At 44.3% G+C, this 21036-nt stretch overlaps 3 protein-coding genes across 3 annotated transcripts in view; 1 reads left to right on the top strand and 2 right to left on the bottom strand.

Annotated features, from left to right (window-relative positions):
- LOC121548694 (fibronectin type III domain-containing protein 1) overlaps positions 1 to 7071 on the bottom strand; it is a 94898-nt gene extending 87827 nt beyond the window's left edge. The window contains exon 1 of the mRNA XM_041860222.2: positions 6972 to 7071. Coding sequence (XP_041716156.2) covers positions 6972 to 7035 — 64 coding nt within the window. The 5' untranslated portion in view covers positions 7036 to 7071. The remainder of the gene's footprint in view (positions 1 to 6971) is intronic.
- A 3990-nt stretch (positions 7072 to 11061) lies between these two features.
- fam166c (family with sequence similarity 166 member C) lies at positions 11062 to 14053 on the bottom strand. Its single transcript, XM_041861106.2, has 4 exons — positions 13889 to 14053; positions 13478 to 13751; positions 13269 to 13378; positions 11062 to 11265 (listed from the first exon to the last, which is right to left on the bottom strand). The coding sequence occupies exons 1-4, from the start codon at positions 13957 to 13959 to the stop codon at positions 11145 to 11147; spliced, it is 576 nt and encodes a 191-aa protein (XP_041717040.1). The 5' UTR covers positions 13960 to 14053; the 3' UTR covers positions 11062 to 11144.
- Positions 14054 to 14541: 488 nt separating this feature from the next.
- The window catches only part of LOC121548745 (otoferlin), a 105188-nt gene continuing 98693 nt past the window's right edge, over positions 14542 to 21036 (top strand). The window contains exon 1 of the mRNA XM_041860287.2: positions 14542 to 14938. Coding sequence (XP_041716221.2) covers positions 14860 to 14938 — 79 coding nt within the window. The 5' untranslated portion in view covers positions 14542 to 14859. The remainder of the gene's footprint in view (positions 14939 to 21036) is intronic.

Below are 21036 nucleotides of genomic sequence, written 5' to 3'. Positions count from 1 at the left end.
CGTGGCACTGGCGCAGGATATACGGGACCGAGGAGGGGTACTGGAGGCCACGAGCGTTGAGCCGGCACACTCCGTCCTGGCTGCACGCCCACCTTAGCACGACACGTGCGTGGTGCTAGCACAGGACGTACAGGACTGTGCCGGAACACTCGCGGCACAGTACGTGGCTCCGCATAACACGGAGCCTGCCCAGTATCACGCTTTCTAGCCTGAGTACGGGGAGTTGGCGCTGCTCTAACTCTAGGCTCCGCCAACCACCCCTTTAGCCCCCCCCCCAAACATTTCTTGGGGCTGTCTCTCGGGCTTCCTCCTCGGCCGGTACCCTCTGCGTTGCCGCTGCTGCTCTCTGTAGCGCGCCTCCACAGTCTCCACCCAGGGACGGCGATCCATTCCGGCCTGAATCTTCTCCCAAGTCCAGGATCCCTTTCCGTCCAGGATCTCCTCCCAAGTCCAGGCTGTCTGTTCCTGGACACGCTGCTTGGTCCTCTTATGGTGGGATCTTCTGTCACGATCGTTATAAACAGCGGACCAAGGCGCAGCGTGGTAAGCGTACATCTTTTATTAAGTACACACACGAACAAAACAACAAACCAAACGATACGTGAAGTCCTAGGTTAATATACCAAAACAAACCTTACGGAACAAGATCCCACAATAAACAGTGCCAAACAGGCTGCCTAAGTATGGTCCCCAATCAGAGACAACAATCAGCTGCCCAATCAGCTGCCTCTGATTGGGAACCACCCTGGCCAACATAGAAATACATGAACTAGAACAACACATAGAAAATAACACATAGAAAATCCACACCCTGGCTCAACATATAAGAGTCCCCAGAGCCAGGGCGTGACATGGTCAGTCCTTGCATCCATAGCGTAGTCTATGGATTTGAGAGTGGTTGCATTTCTCCAGCTCCATCGCTCAGCTTTTTACCAAAACAGGGGCGGGGAGTCCACTTAATGTTAATGAGTAAATCTAAGGATTGCCGCTTTAAACACCTTTAATAGAGTAATAATGTTATTATATGGAGCAATCCTCTAGTGAGTGAGTTACTTTTGTGGCATTAATATCAAGCAAAACCTCTGAAATTGAGAACAATATTCTTAATTCTGCAAAAGAAAGAACAATATTGAAAGCAAAACATAAACCCCAAAGTATTGATAGCAAAACAAAATATTGCAAGGAAATCATTTTTAACTGCGAGAGCAAATTAATTGTCAATGGATGCAACAAAAAATATATAAGTGAAAATGTTTTTATGATAACGCAATAAAATAAAACGCCTCCCTCTTTCCTGCAATTTTCCCTGTCTTTGGTTACATTACCCTGGCCTTTGCTTTCACTGGCTTTTTTCCAGTTGCTAGTTTTGGCACATTCATTCCAGAAACATAGCACCCTGCATCACACTGTTGGTTTGCTTCCGAAGCTAAGCAGGGTCGGTCCCTGGATGGGAGACCAGATGTGGGGTTTTCTTTTTCACATTAGGGAGAAACACTTGAAAAATGTACATGTGAAACTTCACACGTGTCTGAAAACAACGTGTCTGACTACGGAAAATGTCATATGTGAAAATAAATGTGGTAGTGTGAGGAAGTCCAGTCGCGGGTCGTGGGAGAGGATGAAACTAGGTGAAACTGGGCCGACATTATGCTAGTTTTCTCATCCATGAAACATCTGATTTCAATACATTTTTCTGTTCCCAAAAGTAGATTCTGTTACGAACACAGTGCACTAAGTTTTATAGAGTTGACGCTTTGCCAAAGTTTCAAAAAATTACGTTGTTTAGAAGGAGTGCAAGGTCAAATTGAGTTTGTGCACACGCGCACTTCACAGAGGAGTCGTTCCCTAACGGAAATATGCAAATACAGTACATGCTACAATGTTCCAATAGGATCTCACTAGCTCGTGCTTGGCTTTGCCCACCTCCTTGCTTGTTCTGCCCACTATGCTTCTTTTGCTCCCACTGTAAATGACACAGATAAACTATATTGGGTTAGTTATAATTATCTTTGTCATGGTTCTTTGTATTCAGCACAGGGTAGGAGTAAGCTACACTACAATAATGCCTGCTGCTGTGTCAGGGCTTGTCTGATCAGATCGATCCACTACTAATCAGCTAATCCTGTGGTTTAATTCACACACACTCTCTACACACACTCTCTACCTACTCTCTCTACACACACACTCTCTCTACACACACACTCTCTCTACACACACACTCTCTACACACACTCTCTCTACACACACACTCTCTCTCTCTATCTCTGTGACGGGTGTTCTCCTGGCCCAGGTGCTACCTGTTTAACCAAACATAGCCACGCCCAGAGATGACATCATGACGTGAGACCCGTCAGCGCCAGGGTTGACGGACACCTGAGTGACATGTGAGAGAGCCTGGGTCGGCTCCATGTCATGTGATCAAACACTCACAGTCGACCTGCTGGAAAATATCAGCCACATGCTTTCTTTCCCTGTCTGTCCGTCTGTCTCAATACATGTTTCTCCCTACCTGGGATTTCCCCTGTGTTACAGTTCAAGCCCAAAGCTCAATCTGAGATTTGCCAATCAAGTTCTCCTCGAGAATTCCTCTTGGTGAGGTGGAGCGGAGAAATTAAATTCCTGTGGCTTGCGAGGACATGATTCCCTCTTTTCCCCTTCTGCCTCTCTCTCACTTTACTTTCAGCTGTCTCTGTCTCTCTATTTCTCTCTCTCTCTTTCTCTTTCTCTTGCTCTCTCGCTCTCTGTATCTGTGTTTCCACCTGACACTTTATATAATTCTGGTTGCTGAGGGGTCCTATGATGGAAGAAGTGAACTGTCCTCCAATCAGTGACCTCCTTTCCACTCCGTTCAAGAGTCTGGTCTCTCCCCAGGTCTCTTCTTATTTTGTTCATCACAATGCTAGTGTCATCCTTGCCTATAGGCTTTTGGGGATTGTAGGCTTTTGGGATTTAAGTTTTTTATGGATTGTAGGCTTTTGGGGATTGTAGGCTTTTGGGGATTGTAGGCTTTTGGGGATGTAGGCTTTTGTGCTTTTACTAAAAGTGCTCTATGTATTACAGTTTTTCCAAGACAAAAACTGGGGTCCACTTGATCTCCATCATAACCTAATGAGCACAACAGTATTCTTTTTTGCAAAACTGTAAGTCATTTCTCATTGCTTTCACACACAATGCAAATGCTAAGCACATTTTTGCAAAACAGTAAACACAACTCTCTACAAAAGATGCAAAACTCAGTTGAGTAAATCATGACAAACAAAATTAAAACATTTGGTCACAGCTGATATTAATTACTCCCATGAATGTGAACCACTTCTGCATTTGTGCAAAACTTCTTTGCACAATTGTTCAATCAGCAATCAGCCTTATTCATGCATAAAAGAGGTCACCTCTGAGTTGCTGTTTGCAAGAATGGACCAAGAGCCCGAGGGCAAGGACAAAGGAGAGGTAGAGGGGCCCATAGAGGCATATAGTTCAGCTCTCAGTTAAAATGGAAAAAGGTCAAATAAAGCCTTTTGTTTCTGGATATTCTTGAGTGACATTCTTTCTGCATTGGTCATCTTTGGTAAAATAATTTTAGGAATAAATAATACAGCCCATGCTGTGATAATATGTTTACTTGCCTTTTATGGTGAATACTATAATTATAGTATTAACAAATGGCACAGACATACACTACATGACCAAAAGTATGTGGACACCTGCTCGTAGAACATCTCTTGCCAAAATCATGGGCATTAATATGGAGTTGGTCCTCCCTTTGCTGCTATAACAGCCTCCACTCTTCTGAGAAGGCTTTCCACTAGATGTTGGAACATTGCTACGGGGACTTGCTTCCATTCAGCCACAAGAGCATTAGTGAGGTCGGGCACTGATGTTGGGCGATTAGGCCTGGCTTGCAGTCTGCGTTCCAATTCATCCCAAAAGTGTTTGATGGGGTTGAGGTCAGGGCTCTGTGCAGGCCAGTCAAGTTCTTCCACACCGATCTCGACAAACCATTTCTGTATGGACCTCGCTTTGTCATGCTGAAACAGGAAAGGGCCTTCCCCAAACTGTTGCCACAAAGTTGGAGCACAGAATCGTCTAGACTGTCATTGTATGCTGTAGCGTTAAGATTTCCCTTCACTGGAACTAGCCTAGCCTAGCCCGAACCATGAAAAACAGCCCCAGACCATTTTTCCTCCTCCGCCAAACTTTACAGTTGGCACTATGCATTGGGGGTGGGTAGCGTTCTCCCGGCATCCGCCAAACCCAGATTTGTTCGTCTGACTGCCAGGTGGTCCCGTTCTGTGAGCTTGTGTGGCCTACCACTTTGTGGCTGAGCCGTTGTTGCTCCTAGACGTTTCCACTTCACAATAAAGCACTTACAGTTGATCGGGGCAGCTCTAGCACGGCAGACATTTTATGAACTGACTTGTTGGAAAGGTCCTATGATGGTGCCACGTTGAAAGTCACTGTTTGCCAATGTTTGTCTATGGAGACTGCATGACTGTGTGCTAGATTTTATACACCTGTGGCTGAAATAGCCGAATCCACTAATTTTGAAGGGGTTTCCACATACTTTTGTATATATAGTGTATAAAAGAAGGTTAACCATGTTAGGGTATGTTGTTAGTTGTAGTTAGTGTTTATTGGGCCATTGTGTATCGATTGATTGAAATAACTTTTCATTATATAACCAGTTGCATGTTTTGATGGAGGTAGTTGATTTTGTGTCATTTATTTAATGGAAGGGGGAGGAACAGTGGACAAGAAGAGGACAAAGCAACAACAAACAGCAGCTATGTTTGTAGACTCAGAATGATGACCTCATTCACTGAGCATGAACTGTCTGAGAGAGAGAGAGAGAGAGAGAGAGAGAGAGAGAGAGAGAGAGAGAGAGAGAGAGAGAGAGAGAGAGAGAGAGAGAGTAAAGATGGGAATTGGAAATAAGAAAGTGAGACAGAGAGAGAGAAGAATGTAAAGAGAGATGGAAAGATATGAAAAGATATGGAGAGATGGAGAGAGGAGATAGGGGGAAAGGGGCAAGGGAGAAGAGGGGGCTATTGTAACGTGGCAGGCTGGCAGCTAAATCAGCTCAACAGAGATTAGCCAGAAACCCTTCTCCAAAACTCCAGCCTTTTGTAATTTCTTCACTCAGGACTTTTTTTTCCCTCTGGTGAGAAGCAGGTCCTCTCACAGCAAGTGTGAGCGTGGCTCCAAATCGATTTCACAAACCTGCTCTGTAGGAGCGTCTAAAACATATGTGCTGTCTGTGGATCATCACAGTCTCTGCCTGCCTGTTAAAGGTGCTATCTCCATTTTACACTTCACAGTGCTAACATGGAATGGCTTGTGATGATGAGAACCCAGTGAAGCAGTAAACTGTAACCTGCATCTGGTCTCTTGAGATGGATATGCCATGCCTCTGTCCACCCTGATGTTCATCATTCCAGTTAGCAAGCTGTACAACCATAGAGATCCTTAAAAATTATTAGTATTAATATTCTAATTCCTAATACTATGTGCACAAATATGGGTGTGTTCGTAAATTCACTCTGGAGTGCCAGAATCCGCTCAGAGTGCAGTGGGCGTTTGTCAATTCAGAGCATTGTCAGATTGTCAGTTCATAAATTCCAAGCATTTCGCTCCCCTTGCATTCAGAGCGCACGCACACTGGACCCTCTGGCCGAGGAGTAGGGTTGATCCGAGCGTTCTGACCTCACAACGGCAGTCAAGCACCCAAGCTAACTGGCTAAAGTTGATGAGAGAACACCTCAGCCTGACCATTTTACTCGCCCTAGCAGAGCTGGTTAGGCTGTTTTCCTGTTATCTAGTGACTGTAAATGTGCTGCTGGTAACAATTTAATTGCGTTTTTTTACTGACACTGGTCATATTCAAAGGGTGTTGATCGTTTGTAAATTCATCAGTTATTCTGCGCTCTGGCACACTCATAGGAGAGTGCTCTGAAATCGGAGTAGATAACGAGAGTGAATTTACGAACGCACCCTATGTGTTGACCTATTCTCCTATCCCCATGGTAACAAAATAACATGAGCAACACCTGTTCTGCTTTAAGCCCAGCGGCAGTGAGAGAAGGGTTTGGGGACCACGCTCTAACGCACAGGAGCTGGGCTTCACAGCGCGCAACAAGACCAGCGGACGCGATAGTAAGTGGATGCTAGTGACACCTAGATGCAGCGGGAGCAGAATTGACAGAAACTTTGTTAGAAAGTCAATCACCTACTCCTTCCCCCTCTCTCTGTGGTGTTGTTGGATTTGAAAGCCGGGCCATCATGGAGCTGCTACCGGCGCCAAGTTAGATCACCCTTTTGGCACCATTGCATCCCTTTAGAAATCAAAGCAGTTTTTTCTTAATATTTTTGGTGGGGTGATTGATTTTAATAATATGGCTTATGATCTAATATCTGTCATCTTATTTTAATTGTAGAGCAAAGCTACTTCTGTGTGTGCCTATGAGGTAAGAGCATATTCCATGACTGCTGCACTCACAAGACGACTTCACGTTTTCCTTCCAGACCAGAAACGATGAAAGAGAGTTTCACGGTCCAAATTAATTATTATTGTTCACTTCGACTGGTATGTTCTTTCCCCATCTGCAAACGGTTACGCATTTGTGTTTTCATAATTTGTCCCCAAAATAGCAAATTTCCCCTAATATTTTGCATAGTTTGTTTATCATCATCATAATTGAAATCACTTTCTCATGCAATGCAATGTGGTCATTATAATCTATGTCCCATGTGATAGCAGCTCAATTAGAAGCTATTGGTGTCTTGACGTAGCCTATGATATAAAACAAATAAACAAAAACAATTGGGAATTGGATATACTGTAATGATGGGGTAATCAAATAACCACCAATCCCAGCCATAAAACCAATCAATAAAGTGTCACCTCACTAAGTGAAAAACAGTTGAAACCATGCATGCATCTGTTCAGACAATAAAAATAAAACTGGTGATTTTACCTTGACTCGATGCACAGAAGATAACGAAAAGCACTAAGAGAGTCCGTGCTGCGGTGGATGCCATAGTGAGTATAGTGCGCTAGTCCTGCGGTGCGGCGCAACAGAGGTAGAGAGGGAGAGAGAACTAGTATATTGAGAGAGAGGGCTGCCATGGGCTGGGAGATGGGGACAGACAGACCGTTGGCGCTCTTTTCCCCCTTAGTCTGTCTCCCTCATCCGGGGAAGAGCGGGACTGGCCGTGAGTTGCACCGGGATGCAGGGATGGGATCCACAGTCGGCGCACGCGGAGTCGAAGATGAATCACAGCAGGTGGGACCATAGAGAATTGTATTTTATTTTATTTCACCTTTATTTAACCAGGTAAGCCAGTTGAGAACAAGTTCTCATTTACAACTGCGGCCTGGCCAAGATAAAGCAAAGCAGTGCGATAAAAACAACACAGAGTTACATATGGGGTAAAACAAAACATAAAGTCAAAAATACCACAGAATGATAGAGGGTGGGGATTCCTAAGGGATGTAGCCTCGCTGCCCATGCTGTCACAGACGCTATAATGGCACAGATATAAAGATGATATCTGTCTCTATGGGTGGGACTAACCCCGTATTTGCATGATTCCGGAGCTGGAGTCTTTATGGAAGTTAGGGATTAATTATTTTTCAAAGCTGTATCCTACAATTTGTCAGAAAGAGAAAAAAAGCCTCACTCTTAAAAGTCTATTGTGTTTTGCTATATCCAAATGTTCACAGTCAACTTGTCTTTTAAAAAATGGTGCATGTGACAGGGTAGGAAACAACGTCTTTGGTTAGTGTTTCCCAGGAGACCCTTATTATTGGGGAATATGTAGAATGTGTAAATTGGTAATGCTAGAAGCTTTTGTAAAATTAACGTCAGGTTTGACTGTGCATAGCAGGTTAGGATAATTTACGCAGCAGGTTAGGACAATTAGGTTAAGGTTAGGAAAATGTTTAGAGTTAGCTAAAACATTTTTTAAAAATCTACTTTTGAGTTCATTTGACAAAAGCTGGATCCCTTCTAGCCATGATAATATAAATTGTACACCCTTACAATTGTTGAGTTCATAGCCTTGTTCTGAAGGTTTGTGCCTTCCCTCAGAAAACCACAAACTTAAAGCTGGATTCCTTTATTGCTGCATCCATTTATTTATTTTTGTATATAAATTAATGTTATGCTATAGCCATTGATTCTTGAAGAATATGATTTATAAATCCCTCATGGGCTTAGTTCAACTGTCGGACCCCAACAGAGACCAACATTTAAGCTTGTTTCACTCCAATGTTTGTAAACAATGCAAATGTAAACAAACACTGTATAGCCTCAAAACATGGTTAAAACTCACATTTTAATCTAATGGATGGTCACTCTATGAATTTGAGAGTGTTACAATTTTACCAGGCCCCTCCCTCAGCTTTTTACCAAAACAGAGGTGGGGTATGCTTTGTTATTGTTTCAATTAAGGATTCTAGCTTTAAGTTTAACAAGGACTTATGCTTTGGTAAAAGGAAATCCCCTGAAGGGTATACTACAAAGCAGGATCAATGAGTTAGCCAGCTATCTTGCTTCAATGTTCAGAAATAACTTATATATTTTTTAGGAATATATGCTTAAAATGGGCATGTATTGAATAACTTATTTCAACAAACAAACAATATTAAAGTCTAGGTTCATTAATGCACCAGAAACTATTTTTATTTCTGAGTGTTTATCAAAGTTAGCTGGTTTACTCATTGATCCTGCTTTGTAGTATACCACTCTAGCGTTTTTACAAAGGTTCACATTAGTTCACTGTGTCCTGTGAGGGCGGATATGAAAATGCTTTGCCCTCCAAAACAGTGCAAAGGTAATAAATAAAGCTCTTCAAAAAAGTCTAGGCTGGCCTATCTGGTAACATCTGCTGTTTGACTTCTGGGCCCGCATGGCCATGCTCTGGCTTTTTGTTCTCAGTTTAAACATTTGTATTGTTCCCTTGGAGAAGGGCAAGCATTCCTCCCGGTGACTGTGATACACACATACAAAACCGTGTTTATCAAACAGTCATTGAAGACATAGAAAATAAAGAGACTTATTGAACCCTCTATAAATTATGGTGCCAATGTTTTCACTAAACTGAAAGACCAAGGCAAGGAACGTCAATTAATGCTTGAAATCTATAGCCAACATGTGTAAGATTTGGATTGAAGTCATTTGATATACACAAGGGACTAATGATTTTGGAAGGGTTTGTATATGCAGGATCATAGAGACACAAAATACAAACAGACAACAGACTGTTTCTTGTCAGTGTTGCTGGACTTGTCCACATTGAGCCAATGGCAGTTCAACTAAGGTCATAACTTACAGATGTAGGATCTTAATTTGAGCCAGTTTGCTACAGCAGGAAAATAATCCTGCAGCAACAGAAAATGTGAATTGTTATTTGAATTAAAACTAATGGATTTTTTTTATAGGGGTTGATACATTTTACGTTAGGGAAAATCAAGTCCGACATTTTAAAGTGGAAATTACAAACTTTAGAAGCCCTTTAGAACCTCAACTACAATACATGTTTGCATTTCCTGCTGTACAGGAAAATTATCAGCAACAAAAGAGGGATCAAATTAAGATCCTACATCTGTAAAGTAGTCAGAATTGTTTCATTGAACAACAAAGGAGCCTGATTGGCTGACTATCCTTTGTTGTTCAACGTGACGTTCTACGTGCCATTCCAAAATGGCTGCTGTGGCTTCTGCTACCTAGCATGAGGACAAAAAAGGCAGCTTAATTAATTAGAGCAGTATTTCAATTTTCTCGATTTCTCAGTTGGGATAATGGGATATTTAGGAGTACAGCGACATCTTCCATCCCTTGATTTCGAGCCATACAGTGCATTCAGAAAGTATTAAGACCCCTTGACTTTTTCCACATTTTGTCACATTACAGCCTTATTCTAAAATGGATTCAATTGTTTTTTTCCTCATCAATCTACGTACAATACCCCATAATGACAAAGCAAAAACAGGTTTTAGAAATGTAGGAGTCCTTTAGGTGCCTTTTGGCAAACTCCAAGCGAGCGGTCATGTGCCTTTTACTGAGGAGTGGCTTCCGTCTGACCACTCTACCATAAAGGCCTGATTGGTGGAGTGCTGCAGAGATGGTTGTCCTTCTGGAAGGTTCTCTCATCTCCACAGAGGAACTCTGGAGCTCTGTCAGAGTGACCATCGGGTTCTTGGTCACCTCCCTGACCAAGGCCCTTCTCCCCCGATTGCTCAGTTTGGCCGGGTGGCCAGCTCTAGGAAGAGTCTTGTGTTCTTGGGGACCTTCAATGCTGCAAAAATGTTTTGGTACCCTTCCCCAGATCTGTGCCTCGACACAATCCTGTCTCGGAGCTCTACGGACAATTCCTTCGACCTCATTGCTTGGTTTTTGCTCTGACATGCACTGTCAACTATATAGACAGGTGTGTGCCTTTCCAAATCATGTACAATCAATTAAATGTACCACAGGTGGACTCCAATCAAGTTGTAGAAATATCTCAAGGATGATCAATGGAAACAGGATGCACCTGAGCTCAATTTCGAGTCTCATAGCAAAGGGTCTGAATACTTATGTAAATAAGGTATTTTAATAAATTTGCTAAAATTACTAAAAACCTGTTTTCGCTTTGTGATTATAGGGTATTGTGTGTAGATTGATGAGGAAAACTATTTATTTAATCAATTTTAGAATAAGTCTGTCTGTCTCTGTCTCTGTCTCTGTCTCTGTCTCTGTCTCTGTCTCTGTCTCTGTCTCTGTCTCTGTCTCTGTCTCTGTCTCTGTCTCAGTCTCTGTCTCTGTCTCTGTCTCAGTCTCTCTCTCTCTCTCTCTCTCTCTCTCTCTCTCTCTCTCTCTCTCTCTCTCTCTCTCTCTCTCTCTCTCTCTCTCTCTCTCTCTCTCTCTCTCTCTCTCTCTCTCTCTCTCTCTCTCTCTCTCTCTACAGGGTCAAGACAGATCAGACACTTAGCACCAAGTAACTAATTTAGCCTACCTAGTAATGGCAATAAGACCTCTTGGTCCAACTATCTGATGACAGACGGACTCACACACAAGTCTCTTCTGTCTCTGGTCTTTATGTAGGCCTATTGTCCTTCTGACTCTCTGAGCCTTGCCCACAGCTCCCTCTGTTGGTCACAGTTGCTATCTGCGCTCGAAGAACACATCCCGCATCACGCGGTCATCCAGAGACGTTTGGATGCCTGACGGGAGGGTCTGGTACCGACGAACCCCCTCTGAGGTTGTCTTCATTGGGGGCTGGTCTCTGAACGGGAAAATGTTCAGCAACCATGTTAGCAATACTCATTCAGCTTGTACAGCATGTACATTCGTTATGCAGATGTTTAGTGGAGACTTTCTTAATGATCTTGGCAGTTCAGCTATAATTAAATAAGTCTGAGTTACAAATGGCATCCTATTCCCAATTTAGTACACTACTTTTGACCATGGCCCATAGGGAGGGTCATAAGTAGTGCACTGTAGGGAATAGGGTGCCATTTGGGATGCAGAGTAAGAAGTAAAAAGGCCTTAAACAAAGTCAGTGATATCAAGTCAATACAGCACTTTTTCTAGTGGGAACACACAAGATAAACAACTTACCATGACATCAAAGCAGAGTTATCACAATATCAATATGGGGACAACTATTCTTCTCTCTAGCCTGCCCCCTAGGTTCTAGGTTGTGATTTAATTGCAATTGAGTTGTGTATCTTCCTCAAATCACATTTCTATAGCATTAACACCATAAACTCATCGAATTTTTTGTCTCAACAATCTCACACCTATACCTCTGCCAGTCACACAGACACACACAGACACACACACAGAGACACACACCCACACACACACACACACACACACACACACACACACACACACACACACACACACACACACACATACACACACACAGCAGCCTTTCAAATCCTGTGAGTCAGTTTAAAAAGCACTACAACACCTGCCTCATAAAATAAAATATAAAAAAATGCTATGAAAGTGTTTGTCTCAAATATATCTGTCATTTTATCAATACTCTGATCCAAGGTCTTTCTTTCTGTCTCTGTCTCTGTCTCTGTCTCTGTCTCTGTCTGTGTCTCTGTCTCTGTCTCTGTCTCTGTCTCTGTCTCTGTCTCTGTCTCTGTCTCTGTCTCTGTCTCTGTGTGTCTGTGTCTGTGTCTGTGTCTCTGTCTGTCTCTGTCTCTGTCTGTGTCTCTGTCTCTCTGTGTCTGTGTCTGTGTCTCTGTCTGTGTCTGTGTCTCTGTCTCTGTCTGTGTCTCTGTCTCTGTCTCTGTCTCTGTCTCTGTCTCTGTCTCTCTGTGTCTGTGTCTGTGTCTCTGGTCTCTGTCTCTGTCTGTGTCTCTGTCTCTCTGTGTCTGTGTCTGTGTCTGTGTCTGTGTCTCTGTCTGTCTCTGTCTCTGTCTCTGTCTCTGTCTCTGTCTGTGTCTGTGTCTGTGTCTCTGTCTCTGTCTGTCTCTGTCTGTCTTTGTCTCTGTCTCTGTCTCTGTCTGTGTCACACACACACACACACACACACACACATACACACACATACACACACAGAGATATCGAATTGCTCCTCAGATAGCGTTTTACCTGGTGTTCTAGCAGGTTTCCTGTCATGTTAGATGTAAGGTCCTAAGAGAGTATTTGTGTCAAGTTTAGACCGAATGTTTAATGTCAGTCTTTAAACTGGTGTGAAACTAAGACAAAGGCTGCGTTCACACAGGCAGCCCAATTCTGATATTTTTTCCGCTAATTGGTCTTTTGACCAATCACATTAGATCTTTTCTCATCAGATCTTTTTCAGAGCTGATCTGATTGGTCAAAAAAAGATCCGAAATTGGGCTGCCTGTGTAAATGCAGCCTAATCGCTTGTCATTTGGGATGTGTGGTTGGTCGAATTGTGTATCAGGTTCGAATGGGCACATCATGTAATGCATTTGAGAAAATATAAGTGGAGAGATGGGCAATTGTAATGTGTGCTTGAGTATGTTTTATTTTGAAGTTATATATTAATTGAGTACATACAGACTTAAAGGCATTAACAAGTCCATAGCCTATAGCTTACAATGTGCTTTCTAAAATTGAAAGCAGTTATGACAGTTATTCAATTTCATAGTATATTTATAGCCTAGGCCTACTATCCAACAAATATTTTTGTTACATCAGTAGTATTTTGTTTTGGACGCATCTGTTCACCATAGCACGTAAAGTTACAGGTAAACACATTACAGGAATATTTATTGAATACACAGCTTTAGATCTCACATCTGCTTCCAGAAGTATTTGTCGCTCTCTTTCACTGGGATGACGAAGTGTTTGACGGGCTGTCGTGTTCCTGTCTTGTCCTTATAGCTCTCCCGGTGTTTCTGAGAGAGCTGCAAACCAATATGGTTATGATCACCATGCTATGTAAAATGAGGCATCAAATCGGTATGTTGAATACAACTCATAGAGAACCCCCATCCCCGTCTCACCTCTCCGAAGCTCTTGAGCGTCTCCTGGCGTTCGAAGTCCACATTGAAACGGGGCCAGTAGGGCCTGTTGAGGGTCATGTTGCGGCTCTGAGCCCGCTGGGCCGACACTAGGAGCCCGCTGTTGGAGAAGATGGACGGAAACATCCCACCGCGGCTGTACGGGCTCTTGCTGCAGGCCATTGCCCCGCTTCGGAAGTCCTGAAAGTATTTGATGGTGGTATTCCCGAATGTGTCTCCATACAAGTACTTGGAACTTGGAACATAGCCGCAGTATCTTTACAAATTAGAAAGTAAATAAACAACATGTTATTAACTTATGAAACATTTTTTATCCTAGCCTACTTGTCCATAGGCAACTCGTTCATTATGGCTCTGTCCATTTTGCAGGTGTGTAGCAGGTGCGTCGCTCACCCAGGTATTAGGGAAGGTGGGATGTAGGTCGAGTTGTGCGTGATAAGCCTTCCATTTCCTCTGAGTGCCATGTTACTGTTATTATCACCCGGACCCCTCGGACCACGCAAGAAGGAGCACGACAAGCAGCTGCCCAGCACCAGACCAAACACAGACTGACCCACACCTCCGCACTAACACCAGGCGACCAGTGGGCAACAAAGAGTTGCCTGGCAACTGCCCTTTTATTCCGCGTGGCCCTGCTGGTCACGAAATAATGACATAATTGTGCCATGCATATATATCTGAACTCACATTTTCTAGCGTGGCCTAAAATTGGATATCACATAAATACTATTAATAAGCTTAATTACTATTGAATTAAGATTTCATTTTTTATATTTTTAAATAATTCTGATCATCTTGAAATCTAAGCTGTAGAAATTGCAAATGACTGGGACATATGGAATTGTGGTAGCCTATAGGTGCAATGAAATTGCAATAAAATCAAATTCCCAAAAATGTTTAATATGAAAGCCCATTGGTTGGCCTGTATAGTGAATGTCTTTCTAACAATGGTAAAAAATACAAATTCAGAGAATGCAACCCTCCCTCTTCAATACCCTGTCACCCTCCGCTCACTCCGACAGTCAGTCAGAGCGCAAACCCCTGCCTTCACCACGCGCGCCAGTCAGTCACTGGGATGCGCGAGACCCAGCAGCTACGGAGCATATAGTGCGGGAGAAAACGAAAGCTTACCAATAATTGAAGATCCTTCCTTTCTTTCTGTCGAAGGAGGAGAAAGCAGATGCTGCATGCGAAATGGAATTCGATTTTTGTTCCACAGAACCAAAGACGCAATGAGAGGGTTTAGGTTCAGGGATCACTGAACATTTGGTTCACATGCATATGAGCAGCACATTAGAGTTTTTTGTTCTGTGAAGAAAAATAGTTCATTTTCTCCTGAGGTGCAGGATTGTACCTAACTTGACATGGCTCTTTTAGTCCACCTAAAAACGGTCCGGGACCTTCGCGGAAAGGGGGACAGAATCGCCAAAGTCACATTTCGAGGTAACAAGCTCAAGGACTTTATTATCACTGCAGATCCTTTGTCCCAATACTAGTCATATACTGATTGCGTAGTGCCCGGGGTTTTGCGAAGTGATCAATGTGATTCGGTATATGAGCCTGTGGATAGGTAAGGCCCAATGTGTTGACTCGTCTCCTGTGGTTGCGCTGAAAAGTTGGGGAAACCTCCGCAATCCCAGGAGGTGATGAGAGAGACACGAATTGTGGAGGCGAGGAGCGCTTTTACGCATGGGAATACATAATATTTTTATTTAGGAATTTTCATTCAAAACCTAGGGTAGGCCTACAACCATATGGTTTGTCGAATTAGGACATCGTTTTTTAATTGACCTTCAAGTTGAGAAATGTGTTCAATATAGGTTGAGCCCATAGCGGTTATATGCTACGGTTATTTCACGTTCAACAGCTCTCATCTATTCTCCACGGGGGCTCGCGCTCCCAGTAATGCGCTGAGCGGAGCTGTATCTCACAATCTCAAACACCATTGATTTTCTTCTCTGAATGGAAGTTGACTCCATTAAGGAAGCTCTCCCGTGGCCCTCTATGGCCAACTCCCATAGCCAGGGTGGTCTGACTGGAAACAGATTGGCAATCCCAATGGAACTATTTGGATAGAACAATATACTGTAGATGTGAATTTACACGCATTTGTGTTCAGGGAATTGTGTTTGTGTGTTTGTGTGTGTGTGTTGCATTAGCTGGTTGGCTATTTCAGCACCTTGGAGAGCGAATTCTGGTTTCTGAGATACAGTAGCTTACATTGCCTCTGTTGATCCCATAATACCTGGAAGTCTTAGACACAAACATTATGTGTGTGTGCGTGTGTGTGCGCGTGCACGTGTGCACGTGCATGTTTGTGCGTGTATGTGTGTGCGTGTTGCGTGCGTGCCTGTATGTGTAGGTGCCTGTCTGTGTGTGGGTGTGCATGCATACTTACATGTGGGTGTATACTTGTGCGTGCTGCATGTGTGTGTCTGTGAATCTTTCTCTCCCTCTCCATCTTTGTGTGTGTGCACTCTCATTTGTGTGTCTATATGTGTGTACCGATCAATTCCAGCAGTTTATAGTAGGGCACCAGGAAACATGTGTCAGATCTTTAAACATAAACCCTAGCAGCCCTGTCAAGTGTTACATATGTTCCTCATTCCACTTGAGTCTCTGTATGTGCTCACAGTAACCAACCAACCAACCAACCAACCAACATCCAACAACCAACCAACCAACCAATGAGAAAAGCCTTTGAGGATGTTTTCAAGAATCTCTGCAGGTTGCAGTGAAAACTCTTTATGACATAACAATTACTAATTATTTTGTTGATAACTCTTTATGACATCACAAAGATGAAAAAAAATGCTGCTGTAACTCTTTATGACAATGAGTAGCCTACTTTTTGTAGAGGCAATGCTAGTAACAGTTTACATTGGGGCATATTAGAGTAACCCTGCTTAAACAGTACTGTCCATAGATAGGTTTTACCAGTTGAATAGGACAGCTGCTGTACTTGTTAGCTGCCTGGCACTGAAACCCTATATTATGTGGCTTGTTTTTTAGTTTAATTAAGGAACCATAAGGTGTTCGGTTTCTGATCTATTAACTTACGATGTCAGTGAGAAGGACGACACCTTCCCTATCCACCCCTGTCTCTCTGGTGTTTGAGATGTTATTGATAGCTCCCTGCCTGGTCTCTTATACAGGCTGTCAGCAAGGCTTCCTTAGTGCTTTCAGCTCAGACTCTTTCCTGTCTGGAGAGGAAGGAAGCCCCTGCCCCACCGGGTAGCCAACCTGTATATCCCTTACAGGGGTGGTTAATGGGGAAGGCTATATAAGCTTTGTTCCCAGTAACCACAGCGTTAGACATCTATCCAGAAGGAGGAACATAAAGATTGACCCATGTATCCATTAAGTAAATGAAGATGAAGATAATGTAGGATTTAAATCAATGAACCTCATTAGAAGTCCACATATACTGTACAAGAACCTATACACAAGAATGTGTATACAGTAAGTATATTTTAGTGATTGGTAGAGGACAGTCTGTCCACTAAGGCCAAATATTTGCCCAAATCTACTGGCACCATTGTGTCGAATGAGAGTATGAATATTGTAAAAGTTTGTCGCCCTTCAGTTAGATATCAGTTTAGAAACACTCACATTCTGTAAATCCCCAGGAAATTGAAAGTGCACAGAATGTCCCCATGTCTACCATTCACCATAGTATATTCATTACTGAACCTTGCTTTATCTGCTTCTCTCTCTCTCTCTCTCTCTCTCTCTCTCTCTCTCTCTCGTCATTTAGTTTCAGTCTCTTTTCTCTGACATGGTTGCTCGTTTGTTGCTTGTTTTGTTCTCTCTCCAAGCTGCCTTGTTTCATTGTTGTTTGGTTTTAAGAGGGCCTTGCATAACACTATGTGTGTGTGGTCCAACCCTCTTAAATCCAAAAGACTAACAGGTTTAATATCTCTGTTAGGTGAAAAGATGAATCAGGACAGTCATGCTCACTGTGGTTTGTGTAAAGATATGCTTTTTTTCTTCCCCTTTGTTATGTTCAGTATAGTAATTATGTAAGTAGTCCAGTTGTGAAGTCTAGTTCTTTCCTATTCTGAAGCCAGATACCCCAGCTTCTACTGTAGTGTAGTAGGGCTTGATGGTAATGCCTAACTTCTCTTCTGTGGCCTGAGGGGAAGATAACACAGCCAATGTGTTACGCTGTATGTCAAATAAATGAGAAATTAAACAATTATTTCCACCATCACGGAATGGAGTCAGTTTCACTCTGGTTGAGATTAAATTACAGATTGCTTGATTCGCAAAGAAGTTGTTATCGTTCTGCCTGCTTGGGACTACACGCCCCCCTTCTCTCTCTCTCTCTCTCTCTCTCTCTCTCTCTCTCTCTCTCTCTCTCTCTCTCTCTCTCTCTCTCTCTCTCCTCTCGTCATTTAGTTTCAGTCTCTTTTCTCTGACATGGTTGCTCGTTTGCTGCTTGTTTTGTTCTCTCTCCAAACTGCCTTGTTTCATTGTTGTTTGGTTTTAAGAGGGCCTTGCATAACACTATGCGTGTGTGGTCCAACCCTCTTAAATCCAAAAGACTAACAGGTTTAATATCTCTGTTAGGTGAAAAGATTAATCAGGACAGTCATGCTCACTGTGGTTCGTGTAGGTGGAACACATTGGAATTTATGCTGCATTTGCAATTGTGTTCAAACTAAATTTCTGACAATGTGTACTGCATTATCCTGAACCCATCAGATCCTCCTGTGAAGCCTTTGATGTATACTCCAACTTCAAAAAGCAGGGAGAAACAAATCATTGTCAACATCTTGAATATTATAATAATAATAAAAATAATAATTCTTATTTTATATAGTGCTTTTCATACACAATCTCAAAGTTGCTTAAAAAAAAAGAAAAAAGAAAATAAAGAAATTCATTATATATACAGTATTCAATGAACAAATATAAAACTTTTTTTTATACCTATGAAAGAGGTTATCCATAATACTAACATTGTCACGACTTCCTCCGAAGCTGCCTCCTCTCCTTGTTCGGGCAGGCTTCGGCATTCGTCGTCACCTGCCTTCTAGCCATTACCGCTCCTCATCTCATCATTCCATTTGTTTTGTCTTGTTTTTTCACACACCTGGTTCATATCCCCTCATTAGTCCCTGTATATGTATTCCCTCTGCCCCCCATGTCTTTGTGTGTGATTGTTTCATGTGGAGGTGTCGATAGCTCGGTGGAGCTTTATTGTACTTATTGCCGGGATATTCACCCATGTGTTTTGTTTTCTCCAGTGTACTGTTATACCGCACTGCAGTTGTTTTACGCATTGCTGCTTACCGCTGTATTTGCAGAATAAACCATTTATTCTGTGATTTACCCCTCCTGCGCCTGACTCCGTCCAAATCACCCGCTACAGAAATACACACTCAACAGCATGGAGTCAGCAGGAGCGGGGAATATGCCTGGAGTCATTGAGCGGGTCTGGGAGCATTCCACCATGTTAGCCAGCTTGGGCGAAGCGATGGATCGGGTTCTCCAGGTTGTCCAGCGCCTGGAGAGGAGAGGACCCGACCCTGCGGAACCAGAGGCGGGCAAGCATCTGGTCCATCTGAGGCAGGGGACGAGGACCGCGCAAGATTTTGTCCTGGAGTTTAGAACTATAGTGGCTGGGTCCTTGTGGAACGAGCGGATCCCTCATCGACCACTTCCGATGCAGCCTGCGTGAGGACGTCCGAAGGGAGCTAGCCTGCCAGGATACCATGTTGACCTTCAACCAACTGGTGGACATTGTCACGCCCTGGCTCTGGGGACTCTAATATGTTGAGCCAGGGTGTGTATAGTCTATGTGTGTTCTAGGTTTCACTTTCTGGTTTTGTAGATCTATGTTGGCCAGGGTGGCTCCCAATCAGAGACGGCTGTAGCTCGTTGTCTCTGATTGGGAGTCATACTTAGGTAGCCGTTTGGCACTCATTCATTGTGGTTTCTTGTTCGTATTTGGTTTGTGTATTACCATTGACGGTCACGTCATCGTTTTGTTGTTTTGATCGTGTGATCATTCTATAAATAAATATGTTCGCCTTCAACACTGCGCCTTGGTCCTCCTCCATGTATGACGATCGTGACAGAAGAAACCACCAAGATTTGACCAAGCAGCGTGTCCAGGAGCCATCGCCAGGGAGATCTCTAGCAGATCTCCTTCGCCTCCTCGACTGGGTCAAGCCGAGTGAGGAAGAGAAGGGCTTGACATTGTGGCAGAAGGGCGAAAGGCTGGCGAGGGACATGGAGACCTGGTCCACGGGTAGGAGAGACGGCCAGAAATTTTTTAGGTGGGGGGCTAACGCCGTGGACGACGGGCCAGCAGGAGACCGCGGCAGAGCGGCCCAGCGGATTGGCAGAGGAGGCCGCCAGGTTACGGGGGGCCACTGGTCGAAGAGGGGGTGGAAGGTGTAGAGGCACGGCGAGAGGTACTGGGGTGTGTTACCAGTCCGGTCCGGCCCATTCCAGATCCTGCGTGAGACCAGTGGTGTGTGTCCCCAGTACAGTCCGGCCCGTTCCTGCTCCCGCACCAAGTCAGTGGTGCGCTCGTCAGCCCGGCTCGGCCGTTCCTGCTCCCCGCACCAAGTCAGTGGTGCGCTCGTCAGCCCGGCTCGGGCCCGTTCCTGCTCCCCGCACCAAGTCAGTGGTGCGCTTGGCCAGCCCGGCTCGGCCCGTTCCTGCTCCCGCCCCAAGTCAGTGGTGCGCTCGTCAGCCCGGCTCGGCCCGTTCCTGCTCCCCGCACCAAGTCAGTGGTGCGCTCCGTCAGCCGGCTCGGCCCGTTCCTGCTCCCCGCACTAGTCAGTGGTGCGCCCGACAGCCCGGCTCGGCGCTCCTGCTCCCCACACCAAGCCAGTGGTGTGCGTCGTCAGTCCGGCACGCCCGTGCCTGTTCCACCGTGGCTGGTCCGGCACCGGTCAGATGCTTACGCCGGAGCTAGAGCAATCCGCTCCACCAGTGCGCAGTCCAGCTCCGGACGGGCAGACCGGACCAGGGGTACTTTGGGCGGTTGGAGAGGGAGCGGGGATCAGGCCCGGAGCCGGATCCGCCGCCTAAGCGGAGTGCCCACCCGGTCCCTCCCCTGTGGTGTTTGGTGGGTTAGGGGGGGGTACTGTCACGCCCTGGCTCTGGGGACTCTAATATGTTGAGCCAGGGTGTGTATAGTCTATGTGTGTTCTAGGTTTCACTTTCTGGTTTTGTAGATCTATGTTGGCCAGGGTGGCTCCCAATCAGAGACGGCTGTAGCTCGTTGTCTCTGATTGGGAGTCATACTTAGGTAGCCGTTTGGCACTCATTCATTGTGGTTTCTTGTTCGTATTTGGTTTGTGTATTACCATTGACTGTCACGTCATCGTTTTGTTGTTTTGATCGTGTGATCATTCTATAAATAAATATGTTCGCCTTCAACGCTGCGCCTTGGTCCTCCTCCATGTATGACGATCGTGACAGACATGGCCATCCGGTTGGACAACCTGCTGGCTTCAAGAGGACGTCCTAGAAGGGGCCTGCCCGTTTCACCCCCCTTCAACCCGGATCACGTTCCGATG

Source organism: Coregonus clupeaformis, chromosome 33 (genome assembly GCF_020615455.1).
Source record: "Coregonus clupeaformis isolate EN_2021a chromosome 33, ASM2061545v1, whole genome shotgun sequence".
Classification (NCBI taxonomy): domain Eukaryota; kingdom Metazoa; phylum Chordata; class Actinopteri; order Salmoniformes; family Salmonidae; genus Coregonus; species Coregonus clupeaformis.
This window is presented reverse-complemented; position numbering and strand designations above follow the sequence as displayed.